The 16,431-nt window shown below is 40.2% G+C and overlaps 1 protein-coding gene across 7 annotated transcripts in view; it reads right to left on the bottom strand.

Moving 5' to 3' along the window:
- The window catches only part of FARP1 (FERM, ARH/RhoGEF and pleckstrin domain protein 1), a 182,785-nt gene that overhangs the window by 33,762 nt on the left and 132,592 nt on the right, over positions 1–16,431 (bottom strand). For 5 of the 7 annotated variants that reach the window (XM_081908171.1, XM_081908172.1, XM_081908169.1 and 2 more), the window contains exons 14-15: positions 3,846–4,036; positions 459–548 (exon numbers count right to left, since the gene is read on the bottom strand). In XM_081908171.1, coding sequence (XP_081764297.1) covers positions 459–548; positions 3,846–4,036 — 281 coding nt within the window. The remainder of the gene's footprint in view (positions 1–458; positions 549–3,845; positions 4,037–16,431) is intronic. The other 2 variants (XM_081908173.1, XM_081908175.1) reach the window with 1 other exon arrangement.

Below are 16,431 nucleotides of genomic sequence, written 5' to 3'. Positions count from 1 at the left end.
CTAGAATGTGTTTATTGAGAATGTATAAAATGTTTATGAGTTTACTGTGTTGGGGGTGGCAGCATCATATGAACGGGTTAAGTTTAAAATAGAATGTATATGTTGGTGGCCAAGAAAAGCTGGGTTCTTTTTACTGTGTTAAAGGATTGTAAAATTTCACTTCTGATTGGCTTGCTGCATAAAAATTCTTGGTCACTCATTGGATGAGAAAAGTGACTTGATGAGGAGAGGCCACTCAAAGTGGGAGAGATCAGGAGCCGGCCATTGCCTCACATATTCCCTATCCGGTAGGGAGAAGGTATTGAGCAAAATATATCAATTAATTTTTGGTATCCCGCCCCCCACCACCACAAGAAGAGGGTTGCGAGGGAGGGAAGGCACAACCCCCTAGAATCCCTTAAGTTAAGTTTTGTCCAGAAAAGCTCATGGCTGTGTTCGTAATGCAAAAGCAAACATACCGACGTGATAACTTCAAGGTCTTTCAGGTAAGTTCGTTCTGTGGTGGAAACTTCTTTAGCAATGAAGTATGCTTTGTCAGTTGGAAACCTCTGAAAACAGAAAGAAAGAAACACGGGTTTTGGTCTTTACCCAAAGAGTAAGTTCACAAATTGAAGGAAAATAATAAGGAAGAAAGAGTGGGCCTATTATAATTCAGAGAATTATAATTCAGAGAATTTTGGAAAAACCTTGCCCAACGTGATACAGTGGTACCTCGGGTTACATACGCTTCAGGTTACAGACTCCACTAACCCAGAAATAGTACCTCTGGTTAAGAACTTTGCTTCAGGATGAGAACAGAAATCGTGCAGCGGCAGAAGGACCCATTAGCTAAAGTGGTGCTAATGTGGTGCTAAAGTACGTTTCAGGTTAAGAACAGACCTCCAGAACGAATTAAGTTCTTAACCTGAGGTACCACTGTATATTTTCAGAAATATAATTTTTTTTTAGCTGCTGTGTATTTATTAAAAATGGTTTCAGACTGCTTTCTCATACAAAAAATCAAGGTGCTGTACAACAAAATATACAGTAAATCATAGTAAACCACAAAAACGTTAACAAGTTTAAACAACTGGACACAGCGGCTGCAGAACCCCCAAGTGCCCCTATTTTCCAAGGACATCCCTGATTTAGAGAAGCCGTCCCGGTTTCTTATTTGATCTCTGAATGTCCCACTTTTCCCTAGGATGTCCCTATTTTCACTGGAGAAATGTTGGAGAAATATGAAATTTTAACTAAAGATTTGAGGTTAACTTTTTATGGTCACTGGGCTTCCAACGCAGGATTTGTGAGAACATGATTTTTCAAAGGACCCTCTCAAAAAACCCCACGAAATAGTAAGAAACTCCCAGGCCCATGGATGCCTCCTGTAATTTCCTGGATCTGTTGTCATCCTATGTATATATATATAAAAAGAATCAAGAAGATCCAAAGATCCATGAGGATCTGTGTCCTGAGTCATTTTTGTGGTGCTGAAAAGCACTGGAGCTGTGGTTTTTAGCATAAAGCTGCCACTGCAAGCTTTGTTTTGATAGAGTTTTCTGATGGAATTTTGGGGAATTATTTTTTTTTGGGGGGGTACCATGTAAAATCATGCAAATGTCAGAAGTTCCATTTTAATTCTCCTGGATGTGACATTTGTCTGACCCCTGTGGAAAAGCAAAAAATATATCTCTATGTGCTTTCTCTTTCTGTATGAAGGAGTGACCCAGGGGAGGGGAGGGGAGAAGCAATCAGGAATTGACTCTCCCTCTTACCTATTTATGGATCAAGATTTGTTTTTGGCTTATATGTACCTAGTATTTTCGGTATTAGGATACAATAAGGGGCATTTATTGCTTCCTCCAAATATGTAAATATGGGAAAGTACTGTTTGCATGCAGGACAGTTAGCACTCCATGCAGTAATTGACCAAGAATGACTTCATATCCATATTCCAAACAAGGTACACGCCATACCTCCAAGAAACCTAATGAATTTTGTGATTCACAAATGGCAAAGGAAAGCTCCGAGGTTTACATATAAAGAAATTGCATTCAACTAATGGTGTGGTGTCCTGCTACCTTACCCTAAAGACATAAACTCTTCCAGGCAACGCAACAACTTTTATTGCCCTGCACTGATCCAATGATCAGTGATGTGCTAAGCACCCTGTAGCCAACATTGGAGCATTTCTAAGCAAGCTTACACAGAAGTAATCAAGAGTTCACTGGCACTTGCTCTCTAGTAAGCACAAAGAAGGATTGCAGTCCAGGTTTTCTTCATTGTGATGGTTGTCAAAGGGGCCTTGTCAAACGTGGATGTATTGTGATTTGGCTGTCTACAAAGTGCAAGGAAAAAGCTCAAATCAGCTGTACAGTCAGCTAACCACCCCACACGTGGAATGGAAAATCAGCTTCCAGGCTTTTGACTTCATTCTTCATGCACTTTGCCTGCCTTGTCGAGGAAGGCAGCTGAACCCTGCTGTGTGCTCCATTAGAACAATCAAGGCTAAGAGCTGCCTAATCGTGCCTTGCGACCGAGAGCAAGAGCAGAAAGAAATACAGGGAGTTGGATGTTATCGGTGTGGGTGTGAGCAGCATCAGGCAAAGGGGATCTAGTGAGGTGGTAATGTAGCCTTATTAGACTTTACCAATTGGTGGGCTCTGCGTTGCTCCCAGATGGGAGGAAGGAAGTCAAGTGACACCGAGGGTTGGTTCAGAGAAAGAGTTCTTTATTTCTGCTCTCCGGAGCAGTAGAAAGGTACTTGCATGATCAGTCCACAGCAAGTCCAAAGAAATGATAAATTTCATGCAGTATATATATCCTCCAGGCACCCTCTCCCCCCTTCCCCAGGAATCCAGCCACGTCAGCTTGTACACGCAGGTTGACATCACAGCTGTTCCTGCTCCGGTACTCTTAACCATAAAAGGGTTTTCCTTCCTGTACTTCTGACCATAAAAGGGTATTCCTGTTCCTATACTCTTATCTTGGAGCAAGAGGTCACCAACTCCAAGAACACACTCTGGCGCTGTTCCCGGACTGTGCGTCAGAGTGTGTTCAGAATGTAAGATCAGACCTAGACGTGCCATCCTTACTCCACTGGAACAGCCAAGGTTATCCTTTGGAGTGACTGATAAAGGAGAGAGCTTTGTTTATACAGCTGTGTTCTTGTTATGCATTTGCTCAACAGCTCAAGTTAATACATTTTAGAAATGCTCCAAAGGAGAAAGAAGAAAAAGGCATTGAATCCAAGGGATTTGGGGTGTTTGGGAAAAGATAGGAACCCTGTTCCCTAACGTGTATAGAAAACTTTTCTGTGCATCTATGAGGAAGCATTCAAATACAAGCAGACACCCTTGGTCTGACTAATACAGTGCATCTAGAGCTCAACCACATGAATCTGCTGGCGGTGTAGTTCAACATCAGAGGCAGGTGGACAATATTTGTGGCAGATGTGGCCTCCTATACTTGTGAATCACTGTATCAATTTGACCACACAAATTCATTGCATCACCCACTTTGTGGTAACAGGAATTTATTTTTCAGGTTGTTGTTTTTTAAGTTAAAAAAGAAAAAAAGTCATTTGTGGAAAGGAAATGCCGTCTCTCCATGCCGCAAATCAAAGGCTGACTTCCCAGCAGCCCAGTGACTTTGAAAGATCACTGCTTGAGCCCTTTAGATCTGTTAAGTGTTTAAAAAAATCAGTAGCAGGCACTTACGCTCTGTTAAGCACATGCTAGTTCCTTGTAAAAAAAAAAAAGGAGGTTGGTTGGCCTGAATCTGATAGAATAATAGATGCAGTTATAAATCCTATGTGTTTTGCACATACCAGATATCGTAACCAAAATGGTAAGAACATCAAGTACCTTCCTCCTGACTTCCTCTTCATCATCAGTGCGGACACCAGTTTGGTCATTCATCAGAGGACTGACTAATGGAGAAGCTTGCCTGTTATCAGGACTCAAATTAGGAGACAACGTTGCATTTGTCATAGCTGGTCCGCCTTGGGAATTGATGGACAGTTCTGAAAGGTGGGGGCTGCCAGTGAGAGAGCCTGCTGAAGGAACAACAGAGTAAAATTCAGAATAATTTAGAAATATTACTTTTTAACATACGTGAGAATTATAGCCAAGAACCTCAGCCTATGTAAATGAGATGGCTCCAGCTAGTTAAATCAAGCTACTAGTTATCTGAAGAGCTAATCTGCCTATTTAATGCGTATGGAGAACGGACTTGAGTAAGATTCACATTGTATTACAGCAGTGAAGAAAGAAGAATGTAGCTTTGCTTTTTAGCACCTGCTTCTTTCCTAGCATGTGATGAATCAAGTTAGAACAGCTTTAGAGAGGCAGCTTTGTGGGTTGTATGAGCTTCTGTTGTTAGATCTTATTCCACTCACACATTTCAGATGCCACAATAAACTACTGTTGCTCCATCTCCCCCTTCATGAACAAAAGGAAGAAGTTTTCAAGCTTCTGTTTTTAGTTTTAAGCAAACCAGCTTCCCACTATATCTGACTATAGGAACTGGCTTTTTCAAGTTAGTCGAAGCAAACCGGGATCAAATTGTGGTTTCAGATCCCAGATTAACCAATTAACCGTGGTTAAAACCAGTCACCGTTTCCTGGATCCAGGCACAAGAGGAAACTGCATTTTGTTCAAAGCCATGACGGGAAGTTTTAAACCTCCTCCTCTTGCACACAAATGGGGGAGCACATGAATCGGAGGCTAAGCCCTGCTCATCTCCATAACTTTGAATTGGGCCATACGGTCAAAGGACCTTGGTCTTAGTTCCAGTAGGCAATAAAGCTGTCCAATCTGCAGCCAGCTCAAAAAAAGAATAAAGCTTGTAGCTTTCACTACAAATTCAAAATGTATGGTTTTTATCATCCATTAGTACTAATACCCAATTAGCAGCACCCAAAGAAACAGAGACATTTTTCTCACTGAACTCCAACCCCCATCACTTGTTATGCATAGAGATACAAGCAACGTGTCCTGCTCTATCCTCTCCCCACATTTTTATTTGAAAATTCATTGTCTTCCTCATCACTTAATCTAAATAGAAACAAATGGGGATAGGGGTGGGATTCAGTTGGTGAAATCCTGTAATCAGAAAAAAAATATGAGATGTTTAAGAAGCAGTCAAGTTGTGTGGGAGAGAGTAATGCTGTCCAAAGAGGACATTGTCAAAGCTGTAAATTTTCTCTGTGCTCTACTATTAGTTTTAGTACATAATAAATGTAGAAACAGAGAGAGTTACCCTATAGTTAACTGGCGTTTTATTCACCCTCCTACAAACTTAAACTCCGGAAATGCAACTGATTAAAATTATTTCACAGGGTGCTAACAGAATAAGCATTAGAAAGAGCAGACTCTAGAGGAGGAAAGTGATTTCTATGTCAATGTCACATCTAGAACAAAGGGAACAAACTACTCAAGCCCTCTTGCTACATACAACATAAATATGTACAGTGTACCTTGTCAAGTTATTCCACGCTCCTCTGACTGTTTTGGGGTTGAAATGCTAGCATTACATTGATACAATAGATGTTATTTTTTAAAAAGCATGTGGAAGGACCACTTCAAAATGTTCGCTGTTGTTAAGCCTAAGAAAAGTGTACAAAAAAGCGTGAAAATGGACAATTGCACACTTTGGTGGCTACGTGAAAGATGATGGCCCGAAAGGGCTTTAAATGTTGTCCTCCTTTCTAGGATGAAACCTACTATTTCTTTTTGACATAAAGTAGTCATCAAGCTCGCATTCACTATATATTTCCAACCACATATTTCTGCAACCCATTAATCTTCCTTCATGCTTTACAAAAGCATCTTAATTTAGGGAAACAAATAAGCTGTCAGCTAGTACAGCGGACAATACCCATCATGTTCACGCACAAATAATAGGCTCTTTATTACAAACATATCAAGAAGTTTCATCTGAAATTTATCTTGGAAGCCCCAGTAAAATATAGCACAGCGTCAAAAATTCAGAGAGATTATGATCAATTCGTTTTTCAGCAGGACCTAAATGGTGTATAGATTTTTGAGCTGCACTAGCAAGTTTCATATTTATCTCATCATCTTTATCAGCACCAAAGCAAATTATGCAGAGCAAATGGGATACTTGCCTGTAGATATATATTTATATGCCTCAATGAAATAAATTTACCCACAATTCCAGGCTATGCAGATGCTCAGGAAAATCTGAGAGAAAGCCAGAGCTTGTTACACAAATGTCAATTTTATTGACACTAGTACACAACTGTATACAATAATTTCATAATAAAATTAATGCAGTTATAAGAAAAAAGAAGAAGGGAGGGGCCCTAAGGTCAGGAAATCGTATTTTCTAAGTTTACAACTGGTATGTTTTCAAACGACATGTACAAAAGACCTACAAGAATCATAGTATCACCTCAAATATGTAGTAAAAACACAGAGATTCTGGCACCATGCCTGCCCACATGACAGAAGAAAATAAACATTAGCATCCGTATGTGAAATTTTCTGCTTCTCAGACATTAAGCATCTGAAATCTAAGTTTACGGACTGGCCACAGCTAATCATTGGAAGTAGCAGCTATACATGACCAACAACCTTGTTTTTATTTCTCTAGATCTTCAACAACTGAAGTGGTGTATTTGCCATTATACAGCAGGGCATCTGTATGGCAGCCTGATGCAAATGCTTGGGCTATCCCATCAAAACACTTGCTGTAGTGTTGAGGGTTCCTGTCTGACTCGTGGCTCAGCTAGATAGCATGGAAGCTCCAAAGGCATTAATCAGCACCTCAGCAAAGGGTCTCTCTGTGCAGCCTACTGCAATTCAGAACTGGTGTTTCGCAGTTCTCTGAATCTAAACTCCACCAAGGTTTGGTTGGGGACAGTTCACAGCAAATAAAGTCAAGATTCCTTTGAGCGTTCTTAATTTAGTATCACCCAGTGACCACCAAATGTAAGACAGTTGCGTTTCCAAAGGCCTAATTAATACAGTGTTTTTCCCCTGTCAAAATATCTGGGAAGAGGAGACTAAACAAATGCTGTATAGAATTGAGATCTAATCATTTTCTTACTTGCAGCTGCACGTGTGGAAGATGCCACACACATTTTATGCTACAGGGATGGTGGACTGGAATCTGGGTATTAGCAATGGACAGGCTATCGGAGTCAAAATGCAGAAATATTTCTCTGTTACCTGGTACCCCTTCGTTGCTTATAAGGACAAAGAAGATGATAAATTGCTCCTTCTAATTTCACAAAGACCCCATTGTGGTCAGACGCAATTCCTAAGCATTCATGGCCGCTTGATTGATAACAGCATAACCTACGCCTGCTTTATCTTATGCTACATTGCAAATTCTGCCTCAGTTGTGAGAGTTATTGGATGTAATATCTGTACCAATATCGACAAATTACCTATCTTTCTATCTACTGAAGGCCAAAGGCTAGGAACTAAAATGGACAGAAGGCTTCACAGCATTTTCTCCATGCTGTACGTCATGATCTAGATTAAAATCAGCCTCGCCTTTTAAGCAGAACTCTTTTGCTCCTTGCTTGTCAAGCAGATGCACTGCTTTGAACTTATCACAATGCATAGCAAGACATGTGATAAGCTACATCCTAGAAATGCTATGTAACTTCCAAGAGCTCATGCGAGAACAAAGGTGGAAGGCTTCTCTCCTTAATAACCATCTGTCGGTCTTCAAAATCTGCTGTTTCCTACAAGGAGTTGCAGAAAATCACAACACGTTACAAGCATATTGTACGATTTGAAGTTCACTTCAGTCATGTTAGCTTTGGGAGAACGGTCCACATGGTGCCTTTCTGTAAAATGGGGCACCTTTGAGAAATGCTTCCTATGAACACATATATAATTGCCCTGTAGAAAACAAGTGATATTTCAGGGGGCTGTAAGCAGTGGCGTAGCGTGGGTTGTCAGCACCCGGGGCAAGGCAAGTAATTTGCGCCCCCTAACCCGTGGATATTAGCACTCGAGTCTCTTCCGCGCCACCCCCCCCCAGATGTTGCGCCCGGTGCGGCCAGCCCCCCCTGCACCCCCCACGCTACGCCATTGGCTGTAAGATAGCTAAAGACATAACTCTAGCCTTGAAATAATGAATGCAGTATTTTCCTGGTAGAAAGCTTCTTCATTGGCCAAAAAAAGTAAGATTCCCTGGAACTCTTCTATCTCAAAACTCATTTCTCCACATAAGCAAGGACTCAGCTAATGCCTTGAAGGGTGTCTTTATATAAATATTTAACCCCAAGCAAGCATTTGGATTGCTAATCCATATGTAATTACACATAGGATTGTACTGTCTTAGATCTATGTCTGCATAACTCCCCACCCCAATCTGTTTGATGCCCAGCTGAATAATGCAGATGATGTGTAATGTGAACTAATCCCTAGAAGGATTCGTAGCAAGTCTATAAAAAAGGCTTTCAAATAAGATTAAAATTTCCTTTAGACTTCTATAACTAAAAAAATTGCATCACTGAACTGGGATACTGGTAAGATTGCTATTTTGGACCTCAAAAATATTTAAATGCTGGTTATTTAATTTTTTTCCTTGATACACACTAGAGTCAGAAATGCAAATGCCTCTAAATCAAACTGATGCATTCCACATTCCTCATACTATAAAATGGAGGGTGAATAGTAATTTTAGCTTCATGTCAAAGCATCCAGCGGTGTTCCTCAGATCGTCAACAACAAAATAAGGATTCCCTCGAGCAAAATTTGAGGTGGAAGTGCTGGAATGGGGTAGGGACAGGTTGCTTACAGTGGCTTATGTATAGCTATTTTTTTAATTAAAGAACCACCACCAAACATCTAACAACCTTTTCTTTAAAAAAGAAAATGAAAACAGACAACGTACTCAAAAGAATGATGGAAAGCAGACACATTCAGTAAGAACGTGTTAAAGAAATGTAGATTTATAACCAGCACTCAATAATAACGAAGAAAGGTACTATTGACAGCTATAGCTAAGATACTTGAGTTCATACACTCCTCACCGGTGTCAAGACAGTTAAAACAGAATTAATTCTGAGTGTTCTTTTGTTTCACAGATCCCCCTTTCACAATTTAAAGAAGAGGAGCTGCGAAGATTATAAGAAGGAACAGAGAAATGGCTGATTTGTGTGGACCCATCCATCCCTTTCTGAGCCTTGGGCAAAGTTGGGGGGAAGGGGAGAGAGAGGCCCATATCTTTGGGGGCAGATGAGTATTCCATTTCTGTATCAGGAAGATCTCCCCTGCGTCCTGCACAGAGCTACAATTCACAGAGTTCCTGCTACAGTTCCTAGGATTCTTTGATGGTTCAGAGAGGAAAGATATTGCTTTAAATGTATAGTGCAGAGGGACCCAGGAAAGTCATGCATCCCCTCTTACAATTTCTATGGAACGTGCAAAGCCACAGCTTGCTCTTGAGCTAATTTATTGGACAAGAGGTTTTCAAAGGGGAGATGCAGCAAGAGGTTTCAAAAATAACATAAAATAAAAATAATGCAATTTCAGCAAAGATATGGGACAGAGGCTGCCTTGCTGAGATAAACGAAAGAGGAAGGACAAAAAGGTTTTTCTGGGGTTCTTAAGGCTTGAAATGGATACCCGTGACAGTGGTGATAGTATGGAGCATCGTACCAATGAACACGTCCCCCTGCACTTGGGTCACCAATGTGAGCAACAATTAAGCAAGGAAAAGTTTTACAGCAAGACACCAGTTAGAAAGGGTAAAGCCTTCAGTACAGGTAATAAAAAAGCAAAACGAAATTAATGTCATGCATACATAGGATAACTTCGGCCTGACATGCTTACAGACAGTCACCAAATTCAGCATTAGGTTTAGTAGCCAGGAACCCCTTCCTCTTGGGTACAAAAATCCATGCTGAAGTGATATATAATAGTATTAGACAGTGGCAGGTACAAAACTGGACAGTAACTGCAGCAGTTAGCCGATAACGGATTACCCTTTGATGGAAAATAATGTACATCATGATAAGTCTAATAGCAATATGGGTGAGGGGACCTTTAGAGGCGTGAAGCATGTCCCTTGTCTATTTTTGTTCTTTCCATCGCTGAACTAAGCAAAACGAAAAGGGACAGGGGGAAAAAATAGTGGTCTGAATACAGTTCCTTAAAGCACACATGCATGTAGAAATAGTTGCTTATTCTAAATAAGATGCATATTAAACATTACAGAATATGTTTGCCTGCACAGTCTAGGACATTGGTCCAATCCACATGTGCAAGCAAGCATGTGCTGCAGCTACTGTCCATTTTGGCTTCACATCTCCCTAAGAAAGCAGTGATCCTGCTAAAAAGCAATTTTGTAATGGATCCAATCATTTTAAGTGCTGCCTTCACTCGAAAGCGAAGGGCATGGTGGCTCCATATCATCACCACGGTCCAAATATTTGTGCAGAAGGTCACATTCGTTTACTCATCAGTTTCTCCATTTTTTCATTTGTTTATTGCAAAGTAGGATCCTTGCAGTGGGTGACCACGAAATAATGAATTTTATAGATGAATGCAGGATCACTGTGCTAGGAGGATATTTCCATTTCCAAGTGGACTGTTTCCCCCTCTAGCAAAAGGTCATTGGGGCAGCGTGGCAAACAATGCAAGGAACAGAAGATACACCATGCTTTGAGTATAAAGACAGAACAATGGAAAAAGGCTTTTTCCTCCCATAGAGGTACATGCTGAAAAAACATACAGTAGTATATATATATATTATTTTAAAAAAAGCAAACAAACAAACCATTGTTAAACAAATGACAAGAATGAGAATGAAGACCCCCAGCAATTTTTTTGAATTGGTATTTTCTAAGTTTTGAATTTCCAAACCTATAATTCAATGTGTGAAATATATCAGGGAACTGCCAATGATAGGAAACATAGCCAAAGTTTGTATATTAGATCAAGTCACTATCAGAACAGCAATAAGGGGTGGGGTGGAGATAAGAAATTGGGAGTGGAATATTTCGTGCCCTTCCTGAAAAGTGAGCTCTGAAATAGGCAACTCTTTCCAAGCCCAAGATTGATAATTATGTTGGAAATTCTGCATAAAAAGTAATGTTTGAATGACGTCATGAGCGTTTTGCTGCAGCTGCCGTGTTACGGTTGCCATACGTCCAGAATTTCCCCCACATATCCAGAATACTGCAGCCAAAAAAAAAAGCCCAACAGCTCTGGCAAAAAAGCCCAACAACTTTTCTGTCTGGATTTGCACTGTTTGAAACATGGCGACCCTATGCTGAGTAGCATGGCATGCTTTCCATTCACAAATGCTCTTTTGCACGGATTCCTGACGTGAGCTTTATTCCCTTTGTTGAAAAAAGTAAAATGCAAGAGCTGCTTTAACAGATAATTAGATAAAACCGATCTTTCTATAAAGCACAACAGACAAGTAATCAAAAAGCTCCTCCTCATCAGTGAGATGAAAACCCATCGAAAGGGTGGGTATACTAGACTGCTTTTCAAGAACCAGAGAAACAGAGCTATTCCTAACCTCTGCAAGAATCTTATGGGGGGGACCCACATCTATAGAACAGATGATTGAGAGTGGGTGTGGGTGGGTTCATTAATAAAATACTGCTGTATTTAGAAAGCGAACCCTCCAAAAAACAGAGACACAAAAAATCGCCACACACTACTAATATTACATTCGTTTTTTAAGAGGAGCCTTAAAAGGAAGTGCAACTTTTTATTTAAAAAATAATAATCTAAAGTGAAGATCAGTGTATGGATAGCTACAAAGATTCTGTAGATTCTTAGGACTGTTAAGAATCTGCAGGGCATGTCCAAGTACCACAGAGCATGTGAGAGACTTAAAAGGGAAACCGTGTCATACTTGGGAAATTATTTTTGACTTGGGTTCACTTTGTATGCACCATAGAAGTGACAAGGAAAGAACTGTTGGCCGTGCGTCCTCTCCCAACACTTATGACTGATGTGAACAGTCAAGCTATTCAGTCTTCAAATGAAGAAGACAGAATGTGCACCACTCTCTCTAGGGTAAATGTGCATCAACTGTCGCCCCATAAGAGCCAGAAAAGTAGACAGGAAGAAAGGAAGAAATGGTTCCTCTTCTGCTACTTTCATGGAATGGTTAAAGTGGGCCTCAGTTTGGGATTCACCCCACCATCAATAATGCCCATTTTACTTTGCTTTAGTAGCAAATTTCCAATTTACTCTTAACTCTATGCACAACACAGAGAGCAGACATAAAGAAAGTAGTGGATACCAACAATGAGAATTCTAATTGGCAACAGGCTCGTCGTTTTCATATTTACAAGTTACAATTAGGAATCTGATGTGCTTAAGCTACACAATTCATATTTTTCATCTGAGCTGCACTGTTTAATAGGACTGTAAATTTAAAAACAAACAAGAGCATGATTTTATGTGGCTGAAACGGCAATGCCAGCCCTATGGTTAGTGGTAAAGCTAAATTGTGCCATTTCCTTTGAGGATATTTCAGTGATGGAAAACACCATTATATAATTAAGTATTGATCAAGGTAACATCTCTGTTACTGAAACAAGGACAATAATGAGGAATCATTAGAAAAGAAATCATAATAAAAAATAGAGCTGCCTATAACTCGATGCCTTTAATGCAAATCTAGTGTGAGAGGGGCAAATTTCATGATAGTGATTAGTAATATCTCTCTACAAATCGATGGTGCAACTGTACTCAAAATACAGCGTACAGTTTTGGTTCCCGCTCCTCAAATAGAGCATTGCAGTGCTAGAAAGGGTTCCAAAAAGGGCAATCAAAATGATCAGCTGGCTAAAGCAACTTCCCTATGAGAAAAGGCTACAACATTTAGGTCTTTTTAAAAAGGCAAGTACAAAAAGAAGCATGATGGTGGTCTCTAGTAATATTTGAACCCAGGGTCGTCCAATGAAGTTGAATGATAGGAGATTTTAGTCAGAAGGAAATGCTTTTTCAAACAGTGGCATATTTAAACTTTAGAATTTCCTGTCACAAGATGCAGAGACTTTAATATTGCTTTAAAAGGGGGCTGGACAAATCCGTGGATGGCAAGGCTATCAATGGGTGGAAGCCCTTATATATTGCCTCCAGCATCAGAAACAATGGTCCAGTTTGCATGCAGCTCTAAGCGGTATCATGCCTTAGTGAGAATGAGCAAGTGTGCTTGTACCCAGAGAGAAACTGCTTTGCTTCTCTCCTGCTCCTACTGATGATGTACGACCTGGCACAAAGCCATTCATTTGGTCTAGCATCACACATGAACTCAATTGTTTGTCTCACTTCCAGCAAACCACAAACAACCGCCAAGGTTACTTTCCGTTTCCTGCTTGTAGTTTGTTTTGCGGAAGACAAAGCACTAGCCCAGGTTTGCACATAATGGCAATCCAAACCATGTTTTATGGGTAGCAAGGCAGCAGCAAAACTGGGAGGGGAGCAAAATGGCTGCAATTTCCCCTCTGGGTACCTGTATGCTTGCTCACTCTTGGTTAGGCTTAGCACTGCATGAGAATGAGGCCCAGTAAGTGCTGAATAGCACTTACTAAGGATCACAACCTGGAGAGGGATATATTGCATTCGTATTCTGCTTGTGGGTTTCCTATGCATATTCACTGGCAATGTATGGAATACCCCATTTCTCTCCCCTCCACACCCCCCCAGACCCCAAACACATCAGGCAGAGGCTATGCACTTCGATTGGGTAATACAGAATCCTATTTATGCCGTTTCATTTCTGCACATTCTCTACAATGCTTAGTGAATGCGCACACAACGGTAGGTGGTAATGTACACTCTCCACTGAATCCACATCATCACCACAACATAGACATTTTGTAGACCAATGGCCACTTCTAATCATAACATTAAGATGCTTTAGCTTAAGGAGGAAATGAACTATCGTGCAATCTGCTCGAGAATGCCGGGGGGGGGGGCGCAATCATTGAAACAACTAGTGTTTTTGTGAAGCACCTAACAAGCCAGTGCTTTACTCCACAGTACGTAATTTCTATGCCATAATCGCCAGAGGTCAGCAAACATGCCAATAAAGGACACACTGTGTACATTCTATCTACACTTTCCAAAGTGGGTTTTTGTTTAGTTATGCTTTAAATTAAACATTCAGTAGTTAAAGGCAATGATTTGACAAACTATTCTAAACCCAAAACACAGATCACCTTCTCAGCACAACATTAAATAAAACCTTCCCTTATTAGCCCATGCTGCCGCCTAACCACAAAGTCACATATTTGATTACTTGTTCTCTTGTCTACTAACTAAACAAAATATCTGAACTGCATTTACATCTGCACTGAACTTCACATCAGTATAACAAAAACGCACGAGAGAGGAGGTTAAATAATCCTATGCATATGTCAGCATCCCAAAGGCCTTTAAAAAACAAAACCCTAACCCTTTGGATTGTTATAATCCTGTAAATCCCAGTTCCCATTAAATAAAAAACAGCCCTCACAATCACAGAAATAAGTTTGCTCATGCAATGGCAAGTATTTCCAATGCAGTCTATAGTGCAAACATGTTGCCCATCCTTGCCATTTACCCTGTTCTAGGAATATGTAAAATACTGAAGAGGACTAGGCAACTATAGATTGAGTTCTGTTAAAATATTCTTACACTCAGATGTACCACTTAACATGTCTTGGTTCAAGGCATCAGAAAAAGGTTATAAAACGTATCGATTTTGTTTTATAAAAATCTAAAACCATCAAAATATAGAACTGCTCAGGCTTAAAAGATGTCCTGTAACTGGCTCATTTGTTTTCATGAGAATGAATGAATAGTTGGAATCAACTGTACTCAGCTAAAGCTGCCCTCTATTATTTAATTCTGACACATTCATTTGAGAATACATTTTCCCATACTTCCCCCCTCTGACCCAGTTAAACACACTTAGCAATGGTGGTAAGGTCAATGGGTATAATTTGCTGCTTTTCTTTACTCAAGAAAGTTTCCTGAAACACAGGGTAAATTATTTGTCTTACTCCTTACAGATTTCCTGATTCCAATGTTCTTTATCTTATTACATTGTTAAATGAAAAAGAAAGACTGGAGCATTCCATGCCTTGCTAGATATGCAATATTCAGAGTCTACCTGACCCCCATGTCCAAGAACACAGCAGCTGGCAGGGTCTGCTTGTGCAAAACCATTTCAGATAATTACAAGAATGCTGACCAGCAGTTGGGTGGTGTGTGTGGGAGACTAACTCTAGTATCCTACTGCCCTCCCAATTAGCTGAATGCTTAGTTTTCAGAAATGGCTTGATCAGGATATGAACCATGTCTGAAAATGTATGTACACTTGGTTTCTCAACCAGCTAGGGATGCATGTGTAAAGCCTGCTTTAACACAGCATCTGATCTGGGTTCCTGTTTCGAATTGGCCCCGTGACTAATGATGACAAAATACCCGAGAAGAACATTTGCAAGTAAGATCTACTACGCTGAAAGCAATTTTACAACCAATGTATAGAAATTATGATTTCTGATGTTTAAACGAGCCCATTAATAACTACAGGAACATACCACTGAGCTTCTTTCAAAAGACTGCTTACATCCCCCCCACCCTATTTAAAGTTTGCATGTTCCATATTCTTCAACATGTTCAAATAGGGAAAAACTTGTTCAGCTCACAAATGCAACTTTTCATACTTTCAGCATAAGAATGATTTGTGGTTATAGTATTGTTTCCTTCAAAAAACCTGTCATTAAGCTCTTTTATTATTATTTTTAAAAATGCCTGGATTTGATAATATCCTTTTTTTTTGCATTTTGATTGCAATGTAAAACTTTAAACTCTAAACTGAGGCACTGGTTAGCAAGCTCTCCTTTAGAAGGAGAGAAAAGCACATGTGTGTACCATGAACTCAAATCACGTTGCTTCTCGAATAACGAACACTGCAATCCTATGTACATTTACTTGTGATTAAGTTCCACTGAAAACAGCGGGAGATGCTTCTAAGTAAAAATTAATAGGTTGGGGCTACAAGTCATCTCTATCTGGCCTATACTTCATTAAATATGACACACAACTAGAGTACAGATTTCTTCTTAATGAACAAATCTACTAACAGGGTTGTTAGATGAGAAATCAGGCCTCCTTCCCGCCCCCCCCAAAATCCACATCACTAGTAGATTTCACCACCTCTCTGTATGGCAGTAGCTCCTTCTAACTTCTCAAAAGGAGAAGGTTAAGAGGTTGACATGCTGCTTTATGTACTCGATGAACAACCTTCCAACAAATCACTTTCCTGTTAGGTTGGTCTATTCCTGGAAGTGCTGCTTGGTTTTCTCAGCAACTGAAGACATGAACACCATCTTCATCACTGAGGGCCAAAGACACATCCTCTACCTCTTCCTCTAGTTGGAGGCTGCCAAATGAATACTTGTTCCTTGGCATAGGGGATGAATTGAGCACTATAGGATTTCCAAAC

Source organism: Podarcis melisellensis (assembly GCF_964234715.1).
Source record: "Podarcis melisellensis genome assembly, chromosome: 4".
Classification (NCBI taxonomy): domain Eukaryota; kingdom Metazoa; phylum Chordata; class Lepidosauria; order Squamata; family Lacertidae; genus Podarcis; species Podarcis melisellensis.
The sequence above is the reverse complement of the archived record's forward strand: the minus strand, read 5'-3'. Positions and strand labels throughout refer to the sequence as shown.